Genomic DNA, 18,371 nt, shown 5'->3' with positions numbered 1-18,371 from the left:
AGGCAGCCAAGTCACTAGAGTGCAGCCACCTCTTGGGGGTCAGGGAGGTGGGAGAGGGGCAGTGGCCAGTCCACTGTACACCGCTAGTGAGAGCCAAGACTAGAACCTAGAAGTCCTCAGCTAAGCAGTGAAAGCATGGGGCCAGATCCTCAGCTGGCATAAATCAGGCATAAATTAAAGTCAATGGCCACATGCCGACTTACATGTGCTGAGGATCTAGCGCCTCCCTTCGCTTTATCTAACCCTAATGAATGCAGCTCAGAAACCATTTACAAATAGTCCAAGCCCAGCATTTGGCTGCTAGGTGCACAAGACATCTGCGCTCAGCTGCTGCCAAGGCTCCTCCAGAGGGAGTGTTCAGTTTATTAATGGCCATATAACAAACCTCTGAAAACATAACTTTGTCATGGAAACCCTGGCCCAGCCTTCCCGTCTGTGTTGCTAGCAAGGGCCATGATAACGCAGCAGAGACACTTCTTCCCCTACATCCTCTTTGGTGGCAGAGTAAGAGCAGCCTATTTTTTAAGGTTTTTATCCCCTTCTTGACATTGTGAACGTTGTCCAGAACGCGTGATAAGAAAGGGCAGCACCGCATCCCTCCCACGTGTCCAGTGCTCACCAGGGCTGCGTTTTCAGTTTGCAGGGCTCTAAGGCCCTGACCCTGCGAGGTGCTCCATGCGAGCACCCACAAACCGTCCCATTGACTTCATTTGGGCCCCAGGATCCATCTGCATGGGGAAACTTGCAGGATTGGGGTAGAGCAAATGGAGAGGGAAGGAGTGGGGCATAAGTTGCTTTCCCCTCCAGTTTCACTACAGTTGAAAATAGTGGGGCCAGGAACCATAGCTGGAGCTAACCCGGATGTGGGAAGCAGGGAGGACAGCTCAGCACTTCTACCCACTCTGCAATCACAGGGAACGGACTGGGATGCTCTCACATTGTCTCAGCCCCTGGCCCATGTTTGTCATTCTGGGGGCCCATAATTAAGGTTCTGATTGCTAGCAAAAGCTATTTGCACCATATATTTCCTAATGGTTTGGATATGTAAGTGTGGTTTCTCCATGGTTACATATGCCCCCAGTGGCCTATAAGCTTCTGTGAGGTACTTGCTTATCACATGCTACGTATTGCAAAAAATCTTATGACCTCAGGTCAAGCAGTTGTCCTAAGCTAAACTTTCTACTAGGCCTTGCTTAGACCTCAGCCTGTTGCCAAGTTGAAATGTCCTCTGACTTGCCTTTCAGCGTCTTACATCACTAAAAGCAACCTTGCACATAAAATATAAACTCTGCTTGCCCCTACTGGATCAGGTCCTGGGTCACAGGTCAACACGTAGTAACTCTCCACTGCTCCAGCTCTGGAGTAATGGAGCTTGCCCTGGGGGTTGTAACGATCTGATTTGCCTAATGCTGGCGATACTCCGCTCCACTTACATTCTGGTCCATAGTCTCAGGGATGAACTCCCCTTCACTGTTAATACTGGTGTAGGAGCCCTGCCGAGCAATCTGCTGCTGTTCTTCAGGAACACTCCCCGGGGGTGGAGAACTCCGGCCCGTGTGCAGGGAACCTACAAACACAGACAGAATCGCTTGTAAAGAAGAGAAGGAACCACCACTGCCTGTCCCCGGAAAGGAGGCTGTTCCATAGCATGGGTGCTTTTTGCTAGACCAAGCCTGAGCTAGGACTCCAGAGTTGACTGATCTCTGGGGAGGAAGGGAGGCAGGGCCGGGAGAATCCATGCTGCCATTCAGATCATGGGGTCAAAGGCTTTCTGAGAGGGCACTGTCTTTTTAGCTGTGTGGGGTTGAACAATGCCTACTGGTATGGGGCCCCATTCCCTTGCTGGCACCCTCACATGCAACTGCAGTACAAACAATAATACTAACATAATACTAAAGGAATAGTTTTCTAAAGCTTGGCTGTAATACCCAGAGATGAGCACAAACCCAAACCTCTGACCCACAGAGGTCCCCTGAACTTTGGGGCAGTTCATCCCTGGATTGAGTTATGGTGGCTAAGGCCCAGATCTTCTACAATAGGAAAAGTCTGATGCTCTTGGAAAAATCGACCCACTCTCTGCTTTGTATGCGTTTGCTGTGCAACACTGGACAGCCCAATTCACCAATGAGATGTACGTTAAAAAACAGCTAAAAAAATACCCAGCCCCTCTCCTGCTGACCTCTCCCTCCTGATGTTTCCCTGAGCTCAGAGATCCTAGAACCAAAAGAACTTTGAGATGGAAAAGACCCAGATAGATGATCAGAGTGGCCCCTTCTGGCTATGGATCTGTGGCTCTATGAATAGGTACCTAGTCCATCTCCTACTTGATGCAGGGCTTCCCCCTTCTGTCTACTTATTAGATCCCAATACCATGATTGACTCTGCACTCTCAAATCTCTGCAGCCACATGGTCCCACACTGAAACCAGTGGGGCTCCTCAATAGCACAGAATCCACCTGCATGCATCTCATTGCAGGATCAGGGCTGCAGTGTTTGGGCCAATCTAATTTTAAATGTCCCAGGTGATGGGCCTTTTCCCTTTCCCCTGGGAGACAAACTCCAAAGCTTCACAGATCTCGCTGTCAGTTTTCCATTTTGTCTCATTATTTCCTGAGTCATGGTAAGCAGTCCCTCCACAGCTTAGTGCTCGCTCACACCATTCCAATATCTGCAGACTATTCTTATGTACCCTGGCTTAGCCATCACTTGGCCAAGCTGCACAGATGTAGCTCTTTAAATCTGTCCTCACTCCTTCCAGCTCCTTTCCTATCTTCGTCGCATTCCACAGAACTCCCTCCAGACCATCAATATCTTTCTGGTAACGAGACACCCAGGGCTGAATGAATATTCCAAGTGTAATGCATCAGAGGAGGATCTATCCCATCCCTGTCCCCAGATGTGATGCCAATGCATCCCAAAACTGCACTGGTCTTTGTTATCAGGGCTAATTCGAAGCCGATTTCATATAAAATCTGTAATAATCCACTGGTGTTTCATAATGGGCCACCTTCATCTCTGCTGTAACCCCACTGACTTCAGGAACTCTCAGTCTTTGGATGTCCTCCTCCTTTGTTCTAAACGGATGTAAATCAGGAGTCACTCCCCTGAAGTGCTAGAGATCACCAGATCAGGTTCATTGCATTTACATCTGGGATACATTTGTTCCATAGTAAAAGCAGCACCGGAGAGGGTGGGGGCTTGGGGAGCCAGTCCAGATCCCTTACTAGGATTTGAAAAATAGTCATATGGTTTTGAGACATTTCTTTTTCACCCCTTCTTTTCCCCTCACAGATTTCCTACATGAGAAGTACACAGTGGAAAAAACCCCAAACCAACCAAGAAAGAACTAATGCCAAGACCCAGGAGAGAAAAACACCTCCAATTATTACAGATCTCCTATTGAACTGGCTTCAAACCAGCCCTAATAACAAAAACAAATGGGAAGTACAACGCAGTCTTTTTTCTCTTTAAAAACAAGAATGTAACCATTTAAGATCTCAGTTTCCTTGAATAAACCAGGTTCACAGTATTAGTCAATTATTTGTTTAGCACTGCTGTAGCAAACAGAGAAATAAAGGCAGTCCCTGCCCTGAAAAGTGTATAGATTTCACACACAGTGATTGTTGTGTCTCAATTATGTTGGGAATTTCTTTTATTACGCCTATTGCGAGATAGGGCTTTGTGCTGTTGCTACCATCTCTCTCTCTCCTACATGGTTCTTTCAAAAAGAGTCTAAGGACCTGATCCTGCAAAGATTTACATACCCTGAGTTTAACTTTAAACATAGGAGTAGCCCCCATTGAGCTAAACAGGACTGCTTGCAAGTATAAAGTCTTTGCATGATTGCATGCAAGTCTTTGTAGGATCATGGCTCTAGTCTGTATAACTATTCCTTGCGATGGCGTTTACAGACCCCACACGGAGACTAAGGGAGTGATCGAGCAGTGCCGGGCCAAAAGGGCCCCGCCCCTCGGAAGCAGCAGATTATGCTCCAAGTAGAGGATCTGCACAGAAGGGGACTCCAGTCAAGCAGGGAGGGAAAGTGAAGGAGAAGCGGGCTAACAGGAGGTATGCAGTTTGCATCTTCTGGGGACAAAGCGATCCACAAGAGAGGGTCTGGACTGGGGAATAAAACTCAACCAGGCAGGACCCTTTCCCCTCCCCACTGAGGGAGAATAACTGGACACTAAGAGAATCATAAAATATCAGGGCTGGAAGGGACCTCAGGAGATCATCTAGTCCAACCCCCTCCTCAAAGCAGGACCAATCCCCAATTTTTGCCACACATCCCTAAATGGCCCCCTCAAGGATTGAACTCACAACCGTGGGTTTTTAGCAGGTCAATGCTCAAACCACTATGCTATCCCTCCCTCTGGAGGGCTCATGAACGCTCAGTTAACTGACTGAGCTGCTGGGACTGATTGGGGACTCCTGGCTTGAGGAAAGCAGGCTGAGACTGCTGAGAAAGCAAGAGAGAGCACCTCAGAGAGGCTGGTCAGGTGCACCAGGAAGAGGTGATCAAGACATTCCAGGTCTCTCCCCCATTGGCCCTGGTGGGGAGGTGGCCTGGGTTCCCCTACTTCTCACTCTCCCTACATCTGTCTGGGAGAACTCCTGAGCACTGGGAAATTGACAAGCCACAGCCTGCAGACCTGAGTGCAACTCACTACAGGGTGGAAGGCCTGTCAAGCCATGGCCTGCCCAATAGGCATGCTGGCCTCTGAGTGAAACCTGCTACACTCCTATTGACATAGATCAGCTTTGTTTGACCATCCAGGGTTATGCCTTCTGCCATCAGATTCAAGGGGGATAAGAATCCTGACACTCTCTTCCAGGATAGGCAGTAATTCGGAAGGAGGGGCCTCTCAGTGAAGAGGAGCTTGGTACTGATTGGGCTAGGGACCCTTTATGGCAAGACTGGCCCAGTGGATAAAGTTCAGAGGAGCTGACAGGAACGGCTCATAGTCTGACACCTACAGTGGTGGTATGTATTCCAAGGCACCGGGGATTTCCCTGCAGCCCTTGCTCTGGTGTCCCTACACCTCCTTCTTTGGCTGAATTGGAGAAGTGGATCAAGGCTTGGGAGTAGGACATTCTGGGCAGAGGGAGGGTCCTGCAGTGTCAAACTCACTACTCCCAAGGATCAGGTGGAGCCTGATTCAGCCACCTTCAGAGCACAGTGCAGCCCCCCAGCACTTCCCCCGTTAACGAAGCTAGAGTGCCGCTCAGCATCACCGCACTTCATTCAGCATGGGACGAGGATGGAAATGGAGGCAGCTGGGTTGTGATCCACTAACAACAGAAATGATGTTGCCTAAATGTCTTTATAGGATTCAGATAGTACAGTGACAGGCGTCTGAGCCAGATTAGGTAACCTAACCTTCATCCAGAGAGACCGAGAGGGAGGGGCAGATAGATGGATAGATAACTCTGGCCTCGGGCTGGCCCCGTCCACCTGTACAGGTTGCTCAATAAACCATACACCTGTAAAGGGCAAGGTGGAGGGTGCAGTACCAATACTCTTTGCACTCGATTTCGGGTGCTGAAGAAACGCAGCAGTGCCAGGGACAGAGATTAGAAACCACCCTACCAGGCTTTTCCTCCACCTCTTGAACTTGAAGCACTAATTCCGTCTCTGCCCCGCTCAGATACAGCGGGAAGGAGCCGGCTCTCTGAAACGTTAGCTGATAACAAAAGCTGAACTCCTGGGGCCCGATCCTCAGCGGGTGTAAATCAGTGCAGCATCACTCAAGTCAACAGTCAAGTTGCACCCGCTGAGGATTTGGCCCTGAATATTCAGCTCAGTTGAGCTAAGCGGAGAGGAGAGTGAGCTAGGATCTCCCTCTGTTTTACACACAACACAACACAAGGCCATTACCTCGGGGCTAGAGTACATCGTGTCCTGAGCAGGGCCAGCCAAGCCAGCAGGGAGATTCTGACAGCCACTCCTGGCATTTGCAGGGATCTTCCATGTTCCTTTCCATTCATTTTTTTTTTTTTTTAAGAAGTTTTCATACAGCATGTGCAGAAAGTTTGTGGTGTTGCACGTACAGCTAGATCCCCCAGTGCCAGGCTTGGCTCCCCTCTGCCTAAATGTTCTCTGGTTTAATTCTCCCTCTGCTTAAGCAGGTCCCAAATCTTTACCAACTGCTTATCTGACAACGCACCCTCCCCTGGCTAAGCAGAGATCCAGAAAAGTGTGTTTCTATTCGTTTATAAAAACATGGGTCGTGATTGCGAAGGGGTCATCAAGCGCTGCCTACGCTCACAGCTGCAAGCTCCAGAAGCTGAGGGCCCTGGCCCGATGTCACCGCAAAACAAGGGACGTTATGCAAAGATCTGATGTTCATTAGAGTCCCGGCTGTGACTCAGGGGCTTGGGATGCAGCAGCAAAGGAGTCCAGGGTTTAAGGAGAATGAGGATATGCTGAGATTAATAAGACTGGACTTTTCAGCTTGGAAAAGAGACAACTGAGGGGGGATACAATAGAGGTCTATGAAATCATGACTGGTGTGGACAAAGTAAATAAGAAAGTGTTATTTACCCCTTCTCATAACCCAGGAATAAGGGGGTCATCAAATAAAATTAACAGGCAGCAGATTTAAAACAAACATAAGGCAGTATTTCTTCATACAATGCACAGTCAACCCGTGGAACTCTCTGCCAGAGGATGTGGTGAAGGCCAAGACACTAACAGGGTTCAAAAAATAACTAGGTAAGTTCATGGAGAACAGGCCCATCAATGGCTATTAGCCAGGATGGACAGGGATGGTTTCCCTAGCATTTGTTTGCCAGAAGCTGGGAATAGGCAACGGGGAATGGATCACTTGATGATTACCTGTTCCGTTCGTTCCCTCTGAAGTACCTGGCATTGGCCACTGTCAGAAGACAGGATACTGGGCTAGATGGATCATGTAGCATGCCCGACGTATCCCTCTCAGTGCCAATCCACAGAGGACTGAGTCTGTCGCAGCCCCAACTAGAGTGTCTTGGCTCTTCAGTTCAAGCTACAGAGCCTTACGCTTCCAGCTCTGAAATCCCCAGTTCAATCCCCAGTGCGTCAGCAAAGATAGTAGCTGTCCGACACCTGCATGGAATCTGCAGTCTGCTTTCTGGATCGTAAGATGATTGGCATGCTGGCTGGGATGTTACATACTCCAAAGGGGGGCTGGGAGATGGCCAGGCCCCTACCATCTGCAAGAAAGTCAGGCAGCCTGACAATCCAAGGCGGACAGCATGGAGAGTTCAAGCTGCACCTGGAAAGAACTGCGCGGGGCCGTCCTTCCAGCACCTCAGGAGGCAGCCTGCCTGGGTCAGCTTTTGGCATGTAGAATGCCTGCTGCTGGCGTGGTGAAGCTCTGCAGCTCCTCTAAGGTATCTGTGGCTTAAAAATGCTCTTTATCTCTGGAAAGGGACTAAGTGAAAAATCAGAACTGGTTGGAAACTTTTCCGTTCACCTTTTTTTTTTTTTTTTTTTTAGGACAAACAATTGGATTTTGGACGAATGGTTTTTCCAAAAGGCATCTGCTCTCCTCAGAGGTGGCCCATTTTTAACATTTGCTATTTCGGGGGGGGGGGGGGGTCGGGTCAAAGTTTTCCACAGAAAATTGCAATGAAAACAAGAAAATCTGTTTTCACTGAAATTTTCAGGAGCAAGAGAGTATTTTCTGTCCAGCTGTGGAGGAACTAGTCCCTTTTCCTCAGCAGATCTGCTCCCTCTGGGTGGATTCAGACTCCCTTCTGCTTACTCCCGTTAATATAGCAGAGCCAGCACAGTGATAGGAGAGGGCGCTTGTGTATCAACAGAATCGTTTACTAAGCTCCAATCAACCACATCTCCCTGTTAACAGCCGTGGGGTTGCACAGATGGAAGCCAGGCCAGGACTGGACCTCTGGCTCCTTTGTCACTGACAATGACCTGCAAAGAGGGATATGCTCAGACTTGACTCACAGAGGTCAGGCTGACTCTGCAAAGTGGACAGAAAACACCTTCCCATCTCCCCCCCCCCCGCAAAACCAGTACATTGAGCAATTTTTGGAGACAGAATCATTTAGAACACCCCCCGCCCCCAAGTTGCCATTTTCACAGAGTTGCTTTGCAGAACAGAACCTCCCTTGAAAATATACCTGGCTCTGCAACTTGCAGCTCCGCAATTAAGGCTGAGGTGAGATTTCCCCTTAACCTCACTCACTTCAGTCAACGCTGAAGCAAACACAAGGCAACGTTTTGCAGCTGGAAGTGAAGGACAACGTAGCCAAGTGAAATGCCAATTATCTAAGCTGGGATTTGGCCAGGGCACCAGGCTCAGTAATATTCCTACTCATGGAAAATACCATGGAGTTGTTAATGACCCGGGATGATCAGAATGCCAGGGTTACACCTCATCGGAAAAAACAGCCCCTCCATCCGCTCAGGGACTCCTACCCCCATTGGCGCATACTGACTCAGAAGGAAAAGAGCAACCTGCTATATTGCTAACACCTCCAGGGATGCAGCAAGAGGTCCCTTTACACCTGTATTGACCCAGAAACTGAAAGTTTCAAACAGAGTTAGGATGACCTTCTGGTAAAGCAGAGGCCTGGTTCTCAGAGGAACTGGGTTCCAATGCCGGTTCTGCAACAGACTATAAGCCAGTGGTTCTTGACCGATTTATCATTGTGGGTCGCATATGCAGCCTACAACGTGTTACCTGGGCCACAGGTTGAGAACCACAGCACGCTGCCCTCAGACACCCCCCACATGCCCTATGCCCAGCACCTCCCGCCCAGAGACCCCTCTACAAAGTGGGGGCAGGAGTGGAGCCTTGGGCGGGGGGGCCTGGTGGCAGGGACCCTGGGCCCTGTTGTGCGGGGCCAGGCAGCAGCCCCAACACAGGGCTGGGGCAGCAGCCTGGACCCCGACCCCAGGGCCAGCTAGCAGCCCCAACACCAACCCCGGACTCTCTGTGGGGCCGGCCAGATCAGCAGCCCCAGACCCCGCCAGACCCTTTGCGGGGCTGGCAGCCCCAGAGCCCGCCAAGTGGGGCCAGCCAGTGTCCCCAACCCCGCCGTGCTACCCCCTACCCAGCCAGGCAGCTTGGACCCTGTGGCACTGGGCAGTCAGCTGGGTTGAGAACCGCTGCTATAGGCTATACACGGACTCTCTCCGTGCCTTTATTCCTGCAGACCTTTGCCTGTCTTGTCTATTTAGATTAAGCTTTTCAGGGCAAAGACTGGTGTGGTCTCTTATTATATGTATGCACAGTGGAACCCCATCTTGGTTATGGCCTGTAGATGCTAGTGCAATACAAATAATAATAATAAAAGCTCAAGGTGGTATGGCCTCAAATCTGAGTGAGTACCCCACATAACTAGAATCCTCCCATTAGTGCAGCTACATCTGGGATCAATTCTGCCATCTGCACGCACACATTGAATCCCAATGCCATCACTGGAGTTTATGGGCATGTGTTAACAGTTTAACATGCCCCAAGAAAAGAAGCAGAGATGTTATTCTGTTTAAGTACAAAAAGTTCCTACTGGGGCTTTGTGCAATAACATGTATTAACACATGTGTTTCATTCAGATTCATCCAGAGACTCTGCCAAGCTTTGGGCAAACACTCAAGAGCAGCGTGAGCTAAAAGAACCTTGGCAAATAAACATAACACAGCCAAATACAGATCTTGTATATGCACACACGGCTCCCTTGACTTCCACAGGCATTGTGCATGGCTGTCCCGGGGTGGAATTTGACCCAATATAGGAGAACATCTCAAATAAATCACTGTGCAATATTTCAACAAGCTGCAGCCTATATTGTCTGACAGCACATACCACGTGAGTGAGAAATGGTAAATCCACAGGAAAAGAAATCCCTTTGTTGCAATGGTAAAATCCTTTAGCTCATAATATTGCAAGTTCTCTGGAGCAGGGGGGTGGGGTCCTAGCACAGTGGGGCCCTGATCCAGACTGGGATTCTGGCACTACTTCTATACATATTAAATAATCATTTGGATGAAACCAATATGACTCTCTAGAAATTATATTATAAAGTAACCCATAGAACGTAGTGGAGAATGCTCTTCTCTGCACAGAATTTTAAGACAGCCTATAGAATGTAATAGAGAATTATGTTCCTGGTATAAAATTCTCTGTGGTGGTTTAATAGATCTATACAAAGTATACCATCCTCTATTAAATCCTACCGGATTTTCCATAAATTTTCTTATTAACCATCAAGAGGAGTCTAACAATGCCACTTTTCACCAACGCTCTCAAAGTACTTAAAAAGAGGAGTCATTTCACAGACAGAAACCAAGGTAGAAAGAGATGAAGAGACTTGCCCAAGGCTACACAAGTCTGTGGCAGAGCCAGGAACAGAAACCAGGCCCAGTAGGCACTGCACATGTGGACTGAGGGCCAGAAGCATCAGGGCCTAGTGTTCAGAGGGAGTAGGACCTCAGCACTGGCTGAAGACTAGCACTTTGGAGTGTAAAGGATGTTCTGTTTCATTTGAGTAGCACTTCACACACATTCATTCTCACAACACTCCATGGGGGTAAGTACCGTACCAGGAATCCTCTTTTACCACGTGGAACAAGAGAGGTTCAGAGGCACATCCAGAGTAACAAAAGGACACAGATTCTCCTCTCACACTGGTGAAAATCTAGAGCAACTGCACTGAAGCCAGAAGACGTGAGAAAAGAATTATTGGTTTCCTCCCAGGGCAGAGCTGGGATTAGAACACAGGAGCTGCCGAATCCCAGTCCACTCAGCCATGTTATTTCCTTCTTGCTGACAGAAGAGAGTGGAGCAGAAGGCAAAAGTAAAGAAAATGGGAGAGAACAATTTATGCAAAGGTTTGAGAGGACCTGGCTTCCTCGGGTTCTGCACTGTCCCAAGCCTTGATCAAACTCAGCAGCACTGAATTCATTTGAATCCTCTACAACTAGACACGTTTTCCCTTCAAGTCTGAGACCAGGAACCTCTGCACTTAACCCTGGCTCTTAAGCAAGATAACTGACAGCGCTTCTCTTGGATCCAGGCAAGCCAGCAACGAGCATGTGAGCTCAGCAGGAACAACCTTTCCTCTGGGCCAAGACCCAGACACTAGCCACACTGAGCCTTCAGTGCGCTGGCCAGATGTAAAGATGTCAGGAAACAAGAATGAACCACAGGGATGGGACCGGGTACGGCCAGCCTGCGAAGAACCAGCACTGGTGTGCAGCAAACCTGAGCGCATCGCATTTCACTCACCTGTTGAATACTTCCGCGTCCTCTCGGCGTCTTTATACAGGGACCCCATGATGTCACCCATGGACTTGGATATTCTCATCTCATGCTGCTTACTGTTGTTGGGCTGGAGGAACTGCGAAGCAAAGGAAGCTGTTACACTCTAGGGCAGGGGTTTGTACCTTTCCAGACATTCCCATGAAAATGACATTTGGTGACTATCATGTTTTCTCGTTACTAAATGATGGCCGGGGGGGGGGGGGACGACGACACAAGACTCTGGGGGCAGGGACATAGGCAGGGGGCTGCTTTCGGCCCACCCTCACCTCAGGCAGTGTGTGTGTGGGGCTCCCCAGCCCTGCTCTGGCTTGGCCGGGGTGGGGCCTCCAGGGGAAGAGGAGGGGCTTTGGGGAGAAGGGACTCCCGACCTCCCCACTTTTGGGAAGGCTCCAAGCGCCCTTGTCTCAGGCCCCAATCCTTCAGTCAGATCCAGACCCCTGCAAACACCATGGATTTTAATGAAACTCTGTGCAGTGTAAGGGCCCATCCATCTCGATCCAGTTGCAGGACTGGGCCGTGAAAGGAAAAGTGACAGACAGACAAAGGGGTAATGGAAAGGGGAACAGTATACCCAGTGGGTAAGGTGGTAACTGCCACATCTGGGCAATATGGTGCTTTAACAACACCGTGCTGGTGAGGCTTTTTGGTAAAATACGTAGACTGCTCCAGAAATCCATGGCCCTGACATGCAGTTAGATCCGAGTATGTACAATTATATATTAGGTTTTCTTCTCAGTACTCCCAGAAGGTGCTGGAGTACAAGCCATTGGCCAACTCTGTTCCACACTGGAGTGCACCTGTATCCCTCTCTGACTCAGCTGCCCTGGCCTAGCAGCAGCGACTTCTGAACCTGCAATGCTCCTGCAGTCATGCGCGTCTATGGGCTGGCCAGCAGGAGGTGCCCAGGAATGATATGAGGAAGGAAGGTCCAATGGCTAGGGTGCTTAGCTTAGGACTTCACAGACCCAGTTCAAATCTCCGCTGAATCCCCTTTTTATGGTTTCTATCCAGCAAGGTTTGAGTACTTGCAAAAGCTACAGAGCACTCTCAGGTGCCCTCCAAGTCAATGGGAGCTGAGAGCAATCAGCACCTGCCACAGGATCTGGCCCTTTATGAAATGCAGCGTGTCCTATGACTGCATAGCTGCCCCTTGACATAATGCACAGAGAACGTGCTTAGGGCAGCACAGCACATGCTTTGGCAGGATGCACCTGCACACACCTAGAGAGCCAGACCGTTCTCCTCGGAAGTACACCCAGAGTGCGTAGGTTCAGTGCAGGGAGAAGTGTAGAGCCACCCTGCCCCAGGGAGGGCTGGTGCACACCTGAGCAGCCTGGTGTGCAGGGGGACTGTGCAGTCGGCAGTATCCGGTAGGATGGAGCACCTGCTCCTCACCCTGCCTTCGGGGTGCCATCCTGGATCACACAGAGGGAACAGTCCCATTTCTGTCCCAAGTGCAGAGGCTGCAATTGCCCTGGCTGATGTGCAGGGTACGTAAGGTCGGGAGAGAATTTATTTTGCTCTCTCTGAAAACCCATGCAACGGCCATGACAATCTGGCCCTGTATGACCATAGAGCGACACTGCTATCCCAAGGTCCGCTCGCAGGATAAATGGCCTGCCACAAACACATCCCTCTGGGCCACACAGGAGTCCCCTGGAAGATGCACGGTGTGCATGTCCTCTCACAGGATATACACTTGCCGTCTCTCTCAGGAATCTATAAGGCACCTATTGCCATAGTGGCCAATCCTGCCTCGCAGAAAGCACTAAATGAAATTCAACAGCTGTGCCGGCAACAGCATTTACACCGAGCTGCCAACAGGGCGGATTTCAGAGCAGAGGTGTACAAGCGGAAGTTGGCAGATCTAGTGCCAACTCAGACAGCTACGAGCAGACACCCCTAGGACAGCGTTTCTCCTTTCCATTCCCCCCTATACAATAACAGCGCGACTCACTCTGCAGACAAAAGAACAAAGCTAAAGGGCTCACATTTGCTTTCCTTGGAGCCTTCACAAACACCCTCAGGCTCTTCAGAGAAGGGCTAAGGTCCAAGTGCTCCACCGCTCGGTCCAAGTCTTCCTGGGATTTCAGTGGGATCAGGAGCTGGAAGGGATTGAACAAACACCCACAGCACGGCAGAGTCACAAAGTGGGTAAACAAAGGAAGCAGAAACTTCACACCGCTCACAGAAGGCTTGGGAGGGAATGGAGAGTCTGGATGGAAAACAAAACTCAAGCACCCCTGAGCATTCAGGGGCTTTAACCTCTTCTTCCAAGATATCATCCATGGAGGAACAGGATAAAATTACAACAACAATGCCCACAAAGAACGCCTGAAAGCGGCATCAATGATCCAGCCAGTGAGAAGACCAGAGAGCTAAGAAAAAAGCTTACCAGTCATCAGTGGCTCCAAACTGCTAGCATTACAGAGACCCCTGGCTGTTGGGGGTGATCTTCCTGACTCCCCTTCTCTATGAGTCGTTGGACCCCCACATGCTTCTGATACTCATCTTCAAGTCAACTGTGCACACGCTAACCAGCTACAGAGCTTGGGCTGCTCATGGGGACAAAGCTATGGGTGGATGCTGCTCAGTCTTAGTGACCTAAGGCCTTATCTACACTGGGCAATTTTTCATCAGTGATGCCAAAGTAGCTGCATCAGTACAAACCCCACATGTATACAGGCACAGCCAATATAAGCTGCGATTTGCATCAACACAGTTTACTCTGGTCTCAAGCAGGTATAAACTGCACAGATACAAACTGAGTTTATATCATCCTAGCCTGTGCACACTAAGAGTTTGCACTGGCGCAGCTAGCCTTGCAGCTGGGCACAAATGGGATCAGGGCAAATCCCACGTGTAGACAAGGCCTAGCTTCTACATTTGAATTACTAAAATACCTCTCCCCACCAGAGCCACGGGTTCAACTCCCAGTAGGCTCCATTTAGCCTTTCAGCTGAAGCAAACCCACTGAGTTTGCTGTGGGAAAGACAAAGCCCTGTCTGTGTGACACAGGTAAAAGTCCCATGTTTGTTTTTTTTGGTAGGAGTCTGATTTTACCCTGGTGTCTTTAACCAATATTTCTGCTCTCTCACATTGCTATGTGGCGTGTCATGCTGTGCAGGTCAGCTGCTACACTCCAACCCCTAAAGTAGCTGCATTTCAAAGGTGCCTGGTTAGTGCCCCTTTCTGTTACCCTGGACCAAAGCTAAACATCTGCTTCCCCCAGCCTTATGTCCTGTTGCCTTGGGGTCTGGCCCACAGTAAATACATTACGGATTGTGTGCCTGCAGTGTGTGCAGTCTGAGATAAAGGTGCTAGGGCACACACTGGGGAACGGGAAGCTGTAGGCACTGGCCAATACAGCTAAGATCTCAGTATGAGAAACTGCTAGAGTTGCGGCAAGAGGCCAAGAACCACAGCTTTGCTACGTAATTATCTATCTTAGGTACTTATATGGCCCTCGTTACCATAGTACAGATAGGGAAGTGAATCAGAGAGAGGCTAAGAGCCAGATTTTTAGAGGTATTTAGGCATCTAATTCCCATTCAAAATCTAGGCCTAAATGACTTGCCCAAGGTCACACAGGAAGTTTGTGATAGACTTTAGAGCAAGGAACCGAGCCCAGATCTTCCACATTCCAGGCTTGTGACCTAACCCCTGGACCATCATTCCTTACAGATTCTAGCTGGGATGGCTAGATCGATCCAATACATTGCTTAACCTCACTGAAGTCAATGGGAATTCTGCATGTGTGTCCAGTGGAAAAGATATCTATAGTCTCTTGTAATCCCAAAACACTGATTATAATAAAGCCAAATCCTGCTCTCAGTTGTGGGTGCATGCAGGTTTGCTGACTTCAATGCAGCTGTGTAGCTAGGAGCAGAATCTGCCTCACGTTTAACTTCTGCTTTATGACACTTGAGGCTACCTCATTGCAAAATGCACAGGGCAACCTTCCGTCCTTACACTCCCCCTGGTTTCCTCCAGAAGCGGAATTTGGCCCTGAAACCATTGGGTAATTCCACAACCCCCGCTTCACCCAGCTCCTCACGTATTTTCCAAACTGCATTCCCTCGGCCGCTGCTTTGAACAAAATGTTCTGTAGGTCACCGTGTCTCCTTCCACTACCACATCATTAATCCATTCACAGACCAGCCTGGGGACGCCAAAAGCATCAAGCTGAAATTGCCCTCCTCTGGAACAGAGGGAATGCAGTATTTAGTTTGGCTTTACCGATCACCCACGTCTGGCAAGTGGATTTTGCTCCATCTGGCATCCAGGCTGCTGTATACATAGATTCTGGGAACAGGGTTCTACTAGACACTAAATATAGCCACACATACACACACACGCACACAGCCTAGGCACTAATTGGCAGGTTGCACACTCCACAACTGAGCTACAGCTTTGCTTCTTCTGTCTATAAACTGAGTAATTACGATGACAGGTAGGAAAGAGAGGGAAACGTCGCTGAGTGACGTTTGCGAGCTTGCAAGTCCTCCCTTCTACACTTGTGGATGGCATGCCTCATTTTCTACTGTGGGAGCTACTGGCCAATCCACTGCAGCTTACACAGATCTAAAAAAATAAATGAAAAAGGGTGAGACTATTCACGTATTATTTATACTACAGTAGAACCTTGGGACCCTGCTGTGCAAAGTCCAGTGCACACACATGGGGACAGACAGTCCTTGCCCCAATTTAAATTGAGGAGACATACAAAAGGGGATCAAAGTGGAAACAGTGGCACAGCGAGGTGAAGCAATTTGCCCAAGGTCACACAACAGGACAGTGGCAGAGCCAGGAACAGAACCCAGGTGAAATGCGGCCACCTCTAGTGAGGACTGAAGCAGCTGTTTAACAATGCTCAGGTATGTCACAGCTCAGATGAGGACAGACAACTGCATCCAGCTGAAACCACAGGAGGAATTCAGACAGAATGGTCTCATCCATGTCAGAGTTCAACCAGGATAACGTCCCTACCCTGGCAAAAAGTGCCAGTCAATGGCCACAGATGTGGCTTCTGCATCTCATCTGACCGATGGCATTTCTAGTAACACAACACCCCGTAGCACTACATTGGGATCAGCCCCGACATGAGGTTAGATCCCCACACCACTCTGCATGCATTGGGCGAACCCCTCTGATGCATCTGTAGCACTCCCAGCGCAATTCAATTGATTTCATTGTTCCTGTGTCCACAGGCCTTTCAAAGGGATACATATCTCCAAAGCAGCCTGCTTGTCTCATGTGTCTATTATGTCCTGTCATTTACTATGTGTTTGTACAGTGCTTAGCACCATAAAGGCCAACCTGTTTTTGGCCTTTAGATGCTACCACAATACAAACATTAAATACTAACAACATATAATAAAGGCAAGGTTCTGTCTGCGTATGAAGAAAAGGCCAAAGGCTGCTCTCAATGGAGCGGAGTTACTCTAGATTTACACTGGTGTAATCGAGAACAGAATTTGGTCCAGAATAAACTATTAGCCCAAATACAGTATGCCATGGACACGCAAGTTGCCTTTCTGTAAGTTCTGTTTCATTGGTTTGTACTATTTCCATGATAATGTTCTCGGATGCCTAATGCCCTGTATATCAATAGGTGCAGATTCTCAGACACAGAGACTATTTACGGAAAGAAAAAAAATCTAAGACCATTCTTATGCTTATAATTATTTATTGGTTCTAAGACAGCAGCACCCTGTGGCCTACTCAGGATCGTGCTAGGTGCTCTGCAAATGCACAGGCAGGCATTCCCTAGCAGAGGGTACAGTATATTACATAAACTTCGATTTGTTCTTGTTGGAAGAATCTTTCACTGGAAAGAAACCTGGAATGAAGTGACTCACTCCCAGAGAATTCCATGCAGAGTTTTTCCAGCAGGGACTATCAGAGAATACCCAAGATTAGAAAATGTGTAACGTTTCTGGCTACAGTCAAAGCTACAGCCTAGAGGGCCAATTCTGCCGTAGTGTTAGACATTTATGATGAGCAATAGCAGCAGCATCGCTTGCAGGATTTGCACTTGCAAAACCCAAGTGGCATGGCAAGTTCAAATGGGTTCTGCACAAGTCTGTTCTGTTATCTGAACACAGAAAACACATATGCAAGTCATTTATGTATGTAAAACTGTGCCTATGCAAATGGAATCCTGGCAGAAATCCCTTCAAAGACATGGCTCTAAACGATGGGGGTTTCTATTTGTTGGTCCAACCCCACTCTGCAAAAAAAGGAGGAAATGTGTTTTTCATTTGTACTTTAATTAAGGCCCCTAATGATTGTTTTATACATGAGCAAGCAGGCCGTGGGTTTCTTTTGCTTTCCATTTCAAGCCAATGGGATGTGAACCAGACTGTCTAGTAGAGCTGGTTGTTTTTGATAGTCTTGCAGAAAGTTTCCATGAAAACAAAAAGATTTTAGGTCAACTTTTTCTTCACAAGTTTTTGGGGTTTTGTCAAAAAACTGGAAACGGCCAAAGTTTTCCAGGTTCAGTTTTTCCAACAGAATCCTGAAAACTTTCATTGAAATTGGTCATTTCCCACAGATTTTTTATTAACTAAAAGGCAATTTTTCATCAAAATTAAGTTTTGAACAAAAACTCTGACCAGCTCCACTATACAAGCAGGGCAGACTTTGCCATAAGCACAAACCACCAGTGTCCGAGGCTGTATGATCAACCCCATGGTCTGATTCTGCCTTCAACAGAAGGACCAGATAGGAAGACAACTCATAGCCTACCCCTTCTGAGCTCTTGGTAGGACCCCACAAATCACGGTATGCAGTGGTATGTAAATAATGCCCTGGTTCGCAGGATTGTAGATGACAAGATGACCATGGTTAAGCCTATGATTTAGTCACAGGTATTTTTAGTAGAAGTCATGGACAGGTCACGTGCAATAAACAAAAAAAAAAATCACACCCTGTGACCTGTCCGTGACTTCTACTAAAAATACCCATTCCTAAATCTTGGGGGGAGAGAAACACTACTGGGGGCACCCTGAGGGCCGCTGCTGGGGAGTGGGCTTGGTCCAGTAGCTCCGACCGCCCCCAGGACCGCTGCTCAGGCAGTCCCCAGAGCCAGCTGCA

At 48.6% G+C, this 18,371-nt stretch overlaps 1 protein-coding gene across 6 annotated transcripts in view; it reads right to left on the bottom strand.

The window, feature by feature from the left end:
- Positions 1-18,371, bottom strand: part of LOC125631186 (mitogen-activated protein kinase kinase kinase 3) — a 124,093-nt gene that overhangs the window by 24,790 nt on the left and 80,932 nt on the right. For 5 of the 6 annotated variants that reach the window (XM_048837479.2, XM_048837480.2, XM_048837482.2 and 2 more), the window contains 3 exons: positions 13,265-13,378; positions 11,238-11,349; positions 1,434-1,567 (listed from right to left, as the gene is read on the bottom strand). In XM_048837479.2, the coding sequence (XP_048693436.1) occupies positions 1,434-1,567; positions 11,238-11,349; positions 13,265-13,378 (360 nt within the window). The remainder of the gene's footprint in view (positions 1-1,433; positions 1,568-11,237; positions 11,350-13,264; positions 13,379-18,371) is intronic. The other variant, XM_048837484.2, reaches the window with a different exon arrangement.

Source organism: Caretta caretta, chromosome 2 (genome assembly GCF_965140235.1).
Source record: "Caretta caretta isolate rCarCar2 chromosome 2, rCarCar1.hap1, whole genome shotgun sequence".
NCBI lineage: Eukaryota > Metazoa > Chordata > Testudines > Cheloniidae > Caretta > Caretta caretta.
Note: the sequence above shows the minus strand (reverse complement) of the source record. Positions and strands in the feature narration are given on the sequence as shown.